The following is a 12,137-nucleotide window of genomic DNA, read 5'->3' as shown; positions in this document are numbered from 1 at the left end:
AAGGCACCCTGAGCTCATTGCACTGTTACAGGGGTCAAATGGCCAGGGAAAGACACCCTGAGCTCCCTGCACTGTTACAGGGGTCAGAGACAATGGCCAAGCCCAGGGGAGATGGAACCTCGTGGAACAGGCAGGTCTGAGCCCCTGCCCAGCACAACACACACATCTGTGACTCCCTGTGTGCCTCTGGAGTTTCTAACTTTACTCAAGAAATTAGCTGACAGCAGATGTCAGTGCATTATACACAGACCCACAGAGCAGAACCACTGGAAAACATTAATCCGGTGGGAAACAGATTTCCAGGGCTGTGCTGAGAAACATTTGATACACAACTATGGCATTTTCACTACAATAACCAGGATTTTGCTACACAACCCTTTTTGGAGGCATCTTCAAAACGGACACTTAGATGCCTTTAAAGAAATTTCTGCTCAACCCTGCCAGAAAAGAAAAACAACTTTGTTCTTCCCGATCATCTCCCCTGAGAGCTCCTCTCTCCTGCAAAGGATACAAATCCAGCCAGCACTATCCAACAGGAACAGGATCCCTCTGCAGAAGCAGGAATCTGTTATTCTCCCCAAAACCTCTGGAGGCAAATCCAGGGTGAAGCAGTCACAGGTCTCTGAGGGGGAGTCTTCCCCAGGAAAGGTCAGATGCACAAGGATGAACTGGTTGAGCAGAAGTTTGCACTTGTTGTTTCCAAAAGACAGAATCTTCATAGAGAAAACTGAAGGCAGACCTGTAAATTTAAACATATTATAGGATTACAGCCAGCTGGAAATTTCGATTTGCAAAGGAACTCCAAGAAAATGACAGCTCAAATTCATTCTCTCTGCTACCATCTTAAAAAATTTGGGATTGGGGAGGGGGGTTTGTTTTGTTTTAAACCTCACTCTCTATGTCACTGATTTTGGAACAGTTTCCTAAAACTTTTATGTGTTTTTTTAAGAGGATAATGCTGTGAAGAACACAAAAAATCATCCCAAAATAATATTTCAGTCAGCACTGAAAATAAAAGCTACAAACTTCAGAAATAAAAATATTTTAGGAAGGGAGACTGTTTAAGAACATGTAAAACACCAAAGGTCCTGCAAAGTGTAACTGTACACTATGTTTGCTAATCATAAAACATAAGGTTAAACACTTAATCAGTCTCTGCTGGGTTAGTGAGGAGTCCTGTCTCTGTTTTCTTACCATCAGTTCTAATATTAAGGGGAAATTTGAGAGGGCAGGGTAGCTTGAACATGCTTAATTAAAACTTATTTTTAATTTCATATCACCCAAACTTGTGACCCTACAACGGTTTAATTCCCTCTACCAATGTCACCTTCAAACATAGAAATGTCCCTTTTAATTTTCCTGACACTTCCCTAGTGCTCAATCCCACTGCCTGCATTTGTCCCAGCACAGAACCAGATCAGCAACAATTTCACACATGGAACACACTGGAATTTACTCACTAATGTTTTTAACTTCAAGGAGCTTTTTAAGTGTCTCTTCCTTACAACTGTGCAGGGAGGTTAGGCTGGACTTTCCATCTTCTACAGAGAGTTCATAGACAAACAGTCCATGACTTTGTCCAAGAGCCAGGAGTTTTGACTTGTTTTCTTGCAAACCATCATCTTCTGTGTCCTCCCACATGAAGCTGGAGATACAACATCCAGGAGGGTTATTGGCTTTATTTATTCTCTTCCCACATTTCCCACACTGACAGTTCTGGCTGTGCACTGATGAAAAGCAGCACCACTTAACCTTCAGATGAAGACTCTGCTGCTGTCCCCCTGTCCCTGCCAACACCACAACACCAGATCTGTCCTCTTGCTCGGGCTGAGAACTCCCCCGGTGCATCTCAGACCTGCCCTGGGAGGGTGGGAGGAGGCACAGAGGAACCAGCTCAGGGTGTGCAGAGCGAGCACAGAGTAGAGCCCTGCAACGGCACTGAAACATTCCCACCCTGGAATGCTCCAAGGGACAGGCTGGACGGGGCTCGGAGCAGCCCGGGACAATGGAAGGTGTCCCTGCCCACGGCAGGGGTGCCACTGGATGGGCTTTAAGGTCCCTCCCAGCCCAAACCATCCCGTGACTCTGTGGTGCTCCGAACAGTGCTGGTGTTGCAAAACACCGCAGATGTTCCGAATTCAGATGTGACTGCAGTTTTGACTCAGCACTAAAAGCCACTAAAGCAGGTCACGAACACCACGTGAGTGACTGTCACCCACGGGGGGCAGGGCTGCAGGTCAGGGCACTGCGGGGTCCGAAGAGACGACCTGACAGACAAATTCCCTTTTCGTTTGCTTTGGCTTTTTGATCACCCATAGTGAACTCTCCCACAGCTAAACAAGTAAGGAGATGTAAAACAACGTCCTCTGCAGCACCGGGGCGTTACGGAGCCTGTCCCGCTTCGGGGCAGGTTCGCAGCCCCTCAGCCCCCGCACCCCCGACTGTTCGCTCCCCCGCGGCTCCCCCAGCGCCGCACCTGGGGGTCCCTCCGGCCGCCCGTGCCCCCGCACTTACTCGGCCCAGTCCCCCGGCAGGGCCGTGCCCCGGGCCCGCCCGGCGCCGCCCGCCGCCAGCGGCTCCACGGAGATGCCGCCGGGGGCCAGGAGGGTGCCCAGAGCGTCCTGGGCCCTGCTCAGCCGCACCCGGGCCGCGTCCCGCGGGGCTCCCCGTGGCTCCAGCGAGCGGGGCGCCAGGAGCACACGGAGCTCCCGCGGGGCCATCGCCTCCTCCATCCTCCTCCTCCTCCTCCTCCTCCGTCAGCCCCCGTCCGCCGCCATCTTGGCGGGGCAGCACCTCCTTCCGCCCAGCTGACCGGGCCGCCCAGTGCGGAGCCGGGACTACAACTCCCAGCACACACCGTGGCGAGGGGCTGGCGGGCGGGGCGGCAATGCACGCTGGGAGATGTAGTTCCGTGAGCCCCGCGGGCGGGGGCAGTGCCGCTCGTGTCTGTGAGCGCGACTCGCCGTGTATGTAAACAGAATTCTCTGCATATTTAATTCCCTATCTTTAAGCAGAATTTCCCGTGTCTTTAAGCAGAATTCTCTGTCTCTGCCTCTTCCTTTGATCTCTGTTGCGGATGGAACTGTGGTTGGACGGGTGGGTTTACGTCAACCTCAGTGTATAAATCTTCCCGCTTTTTACTCCGTCGCGCGCTCGGTTTGTGGGAACATCCACCCTGCCCCGTGCGTACGACAAACAGCGCCTCCTTTCTAATCCTGTCTCAGTGCTTAGAGAGCTGCTCAAATCCCGCAGTGCCGCCGATCTGGGGCTCTCCCGGGGTCCCTCTGTCTGTCCCGAGGTCCCTCTGTCAGTCCCTGAGGTCTCTCTGTCCCCACCCAGGACAGCGGGAGGGGGCGGGCCCACATCCACGCTCCGCCCCCTAGGTGGGGCCAGCACAGCACCCTCCCCGTCCATTGGTCCAGCCCCTCCCCCGGCGCGGCCCCGCCTCCGGCCCCGCCTATTGGCCGTCCCCCTTGTCCCCGCCCCCGGTCGCGCGGGCCGGGCGATGGCGGAGCGCGGCCATGGCGCTGCTGCGGGCGCTGCTCTCGCAGGCGCTGGGCCGGCTCTGGGGCTGCCCCGGCCATAGCCCCGGCCATGCGACCCCGAGCCGCGCCATGGAGCACGACAGGGCCATCGAGGTCTACGGTGACCGCCGGGGGGGCTGGGCGGGCAGGGGGCCAGGGCGCGAGGGGCTGTGGGGCGGGGGGCTGTGAGGGGGCTGGGGGGTGATTTTAGGGGCGTTCCTGCTGTGCCCTCGGGGGGCTGAAGTGAGGGAGCCGTGGCCGGTCCTGCCCTGCCTGCCCAGCCGCGTGGGTGAGAGCTGTGCCCGGGAACCTGGGAGTGTAGGAGCACCCACAGGGGACCCCGGGGGGCTGGAGGGGGCTGTGCTCGGTGTGGGGCAGGAGGAAAGTTTATTTGGCTCGTTCGAGGGTTGGAATCGGGTGGGAAGGGGTTCCCTTGGGGTGCCGGAGGGTGCTGGCAGCGCTGGGGGCAGGGGCAGGGTCTGACCCAGGGGGATGTTGTGTCCTTGGGGTGCTCCCGGTGAGGGGGGACCCCGGGCCAGGAGTGCGGGAGAAGTGTCTCCGCGTCCCTCTGGAGCTGAGGCTGCTCCCAGAGGGGCTGGGAAAGGCCTGGATCGCTGCCCAGCTCAGCCCCTGCCTCGGGGGCACCACTGAACTTTTCCTCACCTGGGACAGAGGAGCAGCTGGACACACCTGGAAGGGCCAGGAATTCCAGAGTGGTCACCAGTGGATCCAGGGAAATGGAGATTTCTGTTACTGAGTGACTGTTTCTGTAAAATGGGGAGAGATTTCACTGCTGGAAGTTCTGCTTGGGGAGGATTCCAAACACCTTGTCAAGCCTCAGGGCACTGTTAGTTCGGAGAACTGAGGAGTGGGGTTTGGGCAACACTTCCCAGCTTTATGTAAAAAGAATAAAAGAGGACACAATGTCAAACAAACTCAGTTTTAAAACTTGACTGGTTTAAATAGAGCTACTCTAAAACACCACTGGCCCTAAGTAAAAGTTATTACTCATAACCTAGGTTGTGAACCTGAGCAGAGAGGCAAATCCTGAGGATTTTGGTTCATCCACAGGGTCAGGCTTGTCCATGACCTCTGCAGAATAAAGCACCTGTCCCTGTATAACTAGATTTGAAAGAGCAGAGGAATCCCTGAAGTGCTGCTGAACTAAATCAGAACTAATGGAACATGAAAAACAAACCCACAGTGAGCAACAAATGCCTCAAGTTGTCCCATCCAGAAGGATTTTGTGAGATAAAGTGCCCCATGTATTTACAGCTCTGCCCCTGCCAGAGGGGGGGCAAAACAAACAGCGCTGGGAAGGTGGTTGATAATGAAAATACCTTTTATTGAATCCTGGAAAGCTGCTTTACTGTTGCTCCCTTGCCTTCTGCTTCAGACATAATCCGGACCATCCGGGACCCGGAGAAGCCCAACACTCTGGAAGAACTGGAAGTGGTGACAGAAGGTGGTGTGGAGGTGCAGGAGATAGGAGAGGATGAGTATCTGGTCACCATCAGGTTTACACCAACAGTACCTCATTGCTCCTTGGCCACTCTCATTGGTGAGCTTTGGGTCCCTGAATTGGGGACCATGAGCAGGAGGCTCTCTGGGGGTTGTCTGAGTAACACCAGGATTAGTTAAAGTTCAGCCTTGTGCTGCTCTGTTGGTGTGACCAGGAATTGCATCTTGAGAGCCCAGCTGGCAATGCAAACAGACCAAAATCCCAAACCAAATCCAGAGAAGTGTGGGGAAATCCATCAGTTTGTATCCAGCCAGGGGAACTCCTCAAAAGGAACCTCTCAAAAACCTCCTGGGAAGTGGTACAGAATTCCTTCTGTGTATTGGCCACGTTATTTCAGTAATGTTAAATTAAAAATTTGTCAGCTCTTAAATTTGAAACCTCTTAAACTTAATGCTTGTCTCCCTTCCCTCTCCCTTCCCTATGGGCTGTTCTCCATTCCCACACACCAAAAATCCCCCCATGCAATCCAGGAATCCCAAAAAAGTCCCGAACCATCAGGAGCTGGAAGGGAATTACGTTAGATGAGAATTTACACTGGCCTGTTTTGCCTTTTTATTTTTCCCTTATGTTTTGTGGTGAGATTTCATCTGAAAAATCCCATCTGAGAGCTCTGAGGTGATTTGTTTGAATGTGCCAAGGTTAGAAAGTCTTACCGCTAAATATCAGAACAAAGGTTTCTCGGTGTATTTTAAAGATTTAAGGGAAATCAAGTCTTTAGTTTAATGAGGAAACTGATGTACTTATGCCCAAATAATTTATATTATTTTTTTTAACCAACTGTTAAACCAAGCATTCCCCTCAGTACAGGTGCAGCTTCAGGGATAGCTGGGAAGCTCTATCAAAAATACCAAAGCACGCTGGAAAGGGAGGAATTTGTCTCTGTTTAGTGTTTCTAGGAGGTGATTAGAGACTAGAGACCCCAAAGCTTGCAAGGCAGGTGTGAACTTACCTGAAAAGCTGCATCCAAGGGGTCAAACCACAAATTCTTTAGTCCCTCTGTGGCTTACACTGCTCAGAATACAAAAGGAGGTTGTCAGTTATACTGATTGTTACGTTTGGATTCTCTGAAAACGCACCTCAACCTGGAATTTTACAAGGAAATCTCTGTTTTGTTTTAACAGGCCTTTGTTTAAGAATAAAACTTCAGAGATGTTTGCCTTTTAGACACAAGGTAAAGTACCTGCTTTGAAAGCTGTTTTGGGCTACATGAATGAGAGACAAGCTCTGAAACAGAGCCTGCGAGGCAGGGAATGCCCTGCTCTGGTGTCAGCCAGGAGCTGGTGGAACAGGCTGGGCATCAGCTAGGCAGTGAAACCTTGGGAACAGGTTTGGAAGAGCACAGGAAAGCTGCAGGATTAAAACACTGGAACTGCTCTGAGGGAATCTTTATGATCCATGTCTTGGGAGCTGATGTGTGGATGGCACATGGCCTGATCCTGCCCATGTGCTGTCCCTGACCCCTAAAACTGTCCCTGACAGGGGCCAGCCCTGGCTGGGGCGTGTGAGGGACTGTAATATATCCCTGGAGAAATCTGTTTGTGTCTGAGCAGGAGCAGAGCAGACCTTTACTGACAAACACAGTGATTTACAGACCTTTAGAGACTTGCCTGAAATAACTTACAGTATAAATTAATTACCTGAGGATTTCTGCTGGTGATTTTCTGGTGGTTGTTTTGTTTTTATAGTTGCTGCCTTCGTCTTTCCAGTTGAACAGTGTAGAGTGAGACTTGTAGAAGATGAGGTAGATGATGTTTTTTGTGGTACCAACCAGGCTCAGGTTCAGAGAGAGCAATTAAAGGCCCAGGGCTTGTTTCCTTGGTTCTTTGGGTCCATCCCTTTCAGATCTCCCTGCGCTCCAGCCTCTGTCAGGGGGTTTTGTTGTTTGTCCCAGGCCTGGTAAACGTTGGAGGTGGTTTAGGTCTGTTTAGATTCCAATCCCATAATCTGTTCCTGGCTGTGTTACACAGCCAAGTTCAAACAGTCTCTGGGATTGTCATCACTGAGCAGAGCTTGTCAGGAGTATCTCCCAGGGAGGTTGTGTTGTGGTTGTGTTGCAGTGAAGTCCAGGATCAGCTCTTTCCATGGATCCCCTCTTTCTCAGTAGGAATGACATGCATTGTGTGTGCACTGGACAATGTTTTTCTTCCAGCACTGAATAAATTCAGCTGTTGTGACTCTTCTAACATTGCTGATCTCTCCTGCAGCTGGAAATCTACATATCTGAGGGCACACATTCCACCGAGGAGGACAGTGAGTAGAGCTTGGGAATGAGCTGCTGCAGCCTGTTTGTGCTGGTTGAGTCCTTCCCTCCCCTGCCTTCCCGTCCTTTCCAGGAATTAATACCCTATGAAAGCTTTAAAATCAAACCTGCCCTTGAGGCTCTTTCCAAAGCTGTGGTGGCTCTGTGACCGTGTGCTTGCTGCTGGGGTGGTTTTTCAGCGCAGTTCTTGCCGGTGTTAAGTTGTGTTTGTGGCAAAAGAAGTCGCTGCTGAATAATTAACATGAAGAACCCACTGGTTGATCTTGCTGTCCCGAAATATCCATAACAAAAATATGTGTTTCTCAGTCAGTGCTTACAGTGAAACTCGAGGGCAGGGGCATTGTCAGAGCCAGAGCCAGGCCCTGCCCTGAGCAGCTGCTGGAGCCCCTGCCAGGAGTGTCCCAGCCTTGAGCACTGGGTGTCTTTGGCAAAAGTTGGTTATTTTGGTGAAATAACTTAGCAACTGAACCTGGAGAACTCGAACCCCTGATTAATCACGAGTTTCACACTTAATTTTAAGACATGTCATTGGGGCATCTTAAATTCTGTTCCTAAACCAGAGAAGCATCAGAAACTATCGATTTCTGATGGTGGGTCGCGACTGAGCTTTTGTTTGCCTCGTTCCCCTTTTCCTGTTGACCCTCTGCCTTTGGCTGCTCCCGAGCACCCTCGTCCCTCCCTGTCCCCTGCCCCTGGAGCCTCCTGAGTTCCCTTTGCTGGGGTGTTTTGCAGTCAACAAGCAGATCAACGACAAGGAGCGCGTGGCGGCGGCGATGGAGAACCCGACGCTGCGGGAGATCGTGGAGCAGTGTGTGACTGAGCCCGAGTAGGAGCCTGGGCAGCTCCTCACAGCAGCTCTGCCTACAGCAAAAATAATAATAATAATAATCAAGGCCTTGAGTTTCATACTTGAGTTCTTTATACCTTCCACGTGTTTTTTTAAAAAGAAATTGTTTATAAGATAGATTTAAATTATGAGGAAATCAGTCTCTAAATGAAGTGTATAGTGCCGAGAGCTTGGAATTTCTGGTGTCCAGAGGAATATTTTGTGATTAAAAGCCACATGTCTGCATTGCCTTCTGAGAGACATTGTGATATAAATAGTTTTGCAAGTTAAATTTCTACATTGTTTCAGTCACTGCACTGTAAAAAATAAAACAGATTCTTGTAATGAAATGCTGCTTTCTGGGTTCTGAATTGCTGTTTTTTTCTTTAAGCTTAAGTTTAGATTTCTGTTAGAGAGAAGGAAAGATTCCCTTCTTCATTCTATTCATCTTCATTTCAACAAACACATTAAAGCTGAAATTAATTCAGAAAAATAATTTTCAGCCAAGAGACTGAACTAGAACAGGGAGATTTTCCCTGGGACACTATTGCTGCTAAATATTTGTGCTTTTTTTCCCCTGTTAAGTGCATTTCTAATTCTGGAGGCTTTGCTTTATAACCACCCCGAGGATAAAATTTCCCTGTGACCAAGATCTTGTCAGTCTGATCCTGCTTTTTCTGATGGCTTACCTGCAGTGGGGAAGGTGAGACACTCCCACAGCCCCTCATTCCTCTGCTTCCCACTGCCCTGTTCCTTTTGGGGTTCCCACTGCCCTGTTCCTTGTTGCTGCTCCCTCACTGATCTTACCTGTAGCATCCCTAACGTTTCCAGCTGCCACATGTTCCCCCCTGGCGTTTGTTTCCACTGCAGCTGTGGATCTGCCCATGGATTTACCTTTCCCTGGGGAATGAGGCAGACATTCCCCTCCCAGCTGCCCTTCTCCCAGGGGTACTGACGTCCAGGATGTGCTGCAGTGGCTCACGAGGGATTTTGGGAGCTGCTCCTCCCAGGAACTGAGTCCTCCGGTGCTTCGTGTTTGGTTCAAGGGTGAGAAATCCTTGGAGCTCAGTGCAAACATCTAGTTTGATTTCAGGGATTTGTAACCATTTTAATAATCCCCATAAAGCTTTCCTGGAGGCATGGAATGATGGAATGGACTCCAGCATTATGAACAGGGGGATGTTTCCCTTTGTAAAGCAGTGAACTGCCCCATGGCACAGCTGTGCCAGCAAGGGCTCCTCCCCTACCCCATCCCAGGGCCAAATTACCCTGAAAAAGAAATTTAAAAAGGGGGCAAAGGGTGGGGGGGAGAACAATCCCCCTTTTCCACAGGTTTCTGCCCAGCTGCAGAACCCTCAGTGTGGAAAATTGCTTTTCTTAACTTCAATTACTCAGCTTCAATTAAATTTTAGCTAAATTTCAAACCCCTTTGTGCCCTCGTTGCTGAATTGAGCTCCTGGAGAAGCCCAGGTCTGGTTTAAATTACTAAAACAACTAAAATGGGGTTTTCCAGGTTGTTTTGATGATCAAAAGATGTAATTTTCTGAAAATACTGAACAGCTGAGGTCCAACCGGGCCAGCACATGTGGCAAACCCTCATTTCAGGGATATGATGCCATTTTTGGGACCAGCTTTGCTGTGTGCCCACGGGATTTCACTGGATCTGTGTTCCCGAGGGCACAAATGTCCCAGGCACCTGCCTGGGGGTCCCAGGAACAGCCTGACCCGACCAAGAGCTCCTGGGGCTGGCAGAGGGTAAAGCAAAGAGTTATTCCAACTCAGTCTTTAGGAAACATTTTAAGTAATTAATTTGGACCAAGAGTGAAAACCCCAAAGAGCGGGAGCGGATTCAGGCAGGAATTGTCCCTGTCACACCTGTGACACTGCCAGGGAAGGGCTTTGTCAGGCTAAGACCCATCACCCTGGTGGAAAACAAAGCAACCCAGGAAAAGTAAACTTGTTTTTTAATGTAGTAGATCTAAGGCAGCTCCTTCCACTTTTCTCTCCCGAAGAATCCCTGTACAGGGAATTTTCCTGCCCAGGGATATCTGGACAGGGAATTTCCCTGCCCTGGCAGCTTGTCCAGCTTTCCAAGTGCAGAGGGGAGGGACAGATGTGCCTCCCTGTGCCAGGACAGTGGGGACACGTGTCCTGCACCCACCCCCCTGCCAGGCAGGGCTCCAGGCAGGTCAACTCCTGCAGGGAGGTCGATGCTCTGGAGAGCAGGAGCTGCATTATCTGTTGGCTGCTTTCCTGGAATTTGCTTTCTTTTCTCCTGTCCAGCACGGGGGTTGATCTTTTCTCCTCGGAAATGCTGGTATCTGGGCCAGCAAGGAGGGTCTGTAGGTCCTGTGACCACGAGATATGAGGCTCCTCTTCCTGCATGAGGTGCCTGGTGCCTGTGCACAGCTCTGCCTGCACCACCAAAATGGCATTCCCAGCTCAGGCAAAGGCTTGGGGGACTGGGAACAGGATGCTCTGATGACCATAAGAGGCCTTTCCTTGTTTCTGCAGTGCCTTGGGATAATTAGTTCCAAGGGCTTTGTGCTGGAGCACAGAGGTCAAATGTCCTTCTTCAGAGCCTGGGAACTCCAGCAATTCGGGAAAATGGATCTGACCCCAAAAGCAGGTGTCTAAACCCAGGAATATTCCCCGTTCCTCAGGGAACTGGTCACTGCTGGAGGCACAGGGAGGTGACCCCCCAGGAGCTGCTGCACTTTCCAGCATTTCCATTAAAACTGGGGTTGGGATCTTTATCCATCCCCGTTGCTGCCCCACAGACAGGGGTGGGCAGAGGCTTTGCTGCCACAGGGGTTTGGGGACACCGTGGGGGTGACACCATGATGTGGGTGACAGAGAAAAATCCAGGAGCAGGACACTCTGAGCCGGGAACAGCCCCAGGAGGGGCCTGTCTGGCAGGATTTGAGGGGTCTGAGGAGCTCGGGGTGTCCCTCCAAACCCGGGAAGACACACACGTGTCACCCGTCCTCACTCGTGTCACCCACAACACAATTGTCCCTTCAGACTGCTCGTTCTGCATTTCCAATGGGGAGGAACAACTGCAGAGGGCACCAGCAAACCACAGCAGAGCCGTGAGAGGAGCAGCACGGCCCTGCCCGGGCTCCCGGGATCCCAGAATCCCAAATGTTCTGGGTTGGAAGGACTCAGCCCTCTCCAGTCATGCCCATCCCAGGGGGATGAGGTACCACAGCAGGACTGTGGGCACCCATGGTTTCACCTCTCCAGAGGGAACCCGGGAAGTGCCTGCAGGGATGTGGAAGGAAGCAGAGACCCAGGAAAGGTGGAGCTGTGAGGATCTCAGCCAGGGCAGACACTGGTGGGCACCTCCAGCCCCATCCCAGCACTCTGCAAAGGGGGGAGTGTCCCAAGCCCAGGTTTAGCTCCTGTCTTGCCTCAAACCTCAGCACAAACACGAAGACAGACCATTCCCCCCTCCAGTCCCCCCAGGAAGAGCAGCATCATCCTTTTGCCCCTTCACTGGACTCCTCTGCCATGCAAAGGGATTCACAGCAGCCTCTGGAATAGAAGGTTTAAAATCCCTTTTCCAAGCCCACATCCCCAGGCTGAGCCCTTGCAAAGGAGGAGCAAACCGAGAGGTGGAGGGGCTGAATCCTACACCTGGGGGTCTCACCCACAGCAGGGCTGTGCGAGGGGCTCCTGGGGCTCCTCTGCAAACACTTTACACGGGGGAGTAGCTGTTACTCACCAGAGATGGCAATGGAGCTGTTGCATGTAGACACAGAGCTATTTTTAGCCCATAGATACTTCTAAATATTTACACCAGCCTGCCGAGCCTTCCCTCAAATGCAGATGCAGGGCTGGGGCTGGGGGAGTGGGGGCTGTGGGTCCTCCCTCCCCTCTGAGGGTCCCTCCCCTCCAGCACATGTGGAACAGCTTTATTTCCCTTCCCAACAGACACGGTTGCTCTGGGGGAGCAAACAGGCTGTGCCTTGGTACCAGCTGAGGAACGAGGCAGCTCATTTC

At 51.6% G+C, this 12,137-nt stretch overlaps 2 protein-coding genes across 2 annotated transcripts in view; one reads left to right on the top strand and one right to left on the bottom strand.

Annotated features, from left to right (window-relative positions):
* Positions 1 to 2,782, bottom strand: part of SPG11 (SPG11, spatacsin vesicle trafficking associated) — a 29,003-nt gene extending 26,221 nt beyond the window's left edge. The window contains exons 1-3 of the mRNA XM_027688204.1: positions 2,515 to 2,782; positions 1,461 to 1,645; positions 512 to 739 (exon numbers count right to left, since the gene is read on the bottom strand). Coding sequence (XP_027544005.1) covers positions 512 to 739; positions 1,461 to 1,645; positions 2,515 to 2,732 — 631 coding nt within the window. The 5' untranslated portion in view covers positions 2,733 to 2,782. The remainder of the gene's footprint in view (positions 1 to 511; positions 740 to 1,460; positions 1,646 to 2,514) is intronic.
* A 716-nt stretch (positions 2,783 to 3,498) lies between these two features.
* CIAO2A (cytosolic iron-sulfur assembly component 2A) lies at positions 3,499 to 8,482 on the top strand. The gene is made up of 5 exons (XM_027688673.1): positions 3,499 to 3,645; positions 4,921 to 5,085; positions 6,168 to 6,217; positions 7,251 to 7,296; positions 8,039 to 8,482. Exons 1-5 carry the CDS (start codon positions 3,522 to 3,524, stop codon positions 8,134 to 8,136), a joined length of 483 nt encoding a protein of 160 aa, XP_027544474.1. The 5' UTR covers positions 3,499 to 3,521; the 3' UTR covers positions 8,137 to 8,482.
* Positions 8,483 to 12,137: the final 3,655 nt, after the last annotated feature.

This window comes from Neopelma chrysocephalum, unplaced genomic scaffold (genome assembly GCF_003984885.1).
Source record: "Neopelma chrysocephalum unplaced genomic scaffold, ASM398488v2 Primary Assembly neopelma1_75, whole genome shotgun sequence".
Classification (NCBI taxonomy): Eukaryota; Metazoa; Chordata; class Aves; order Passeriformes; family Pipridae; genus Neopelma; species Neopelma chrysocephalum.
This window is presented reverse-complemented; position numbering and strand designations above follow the sequence as displayed.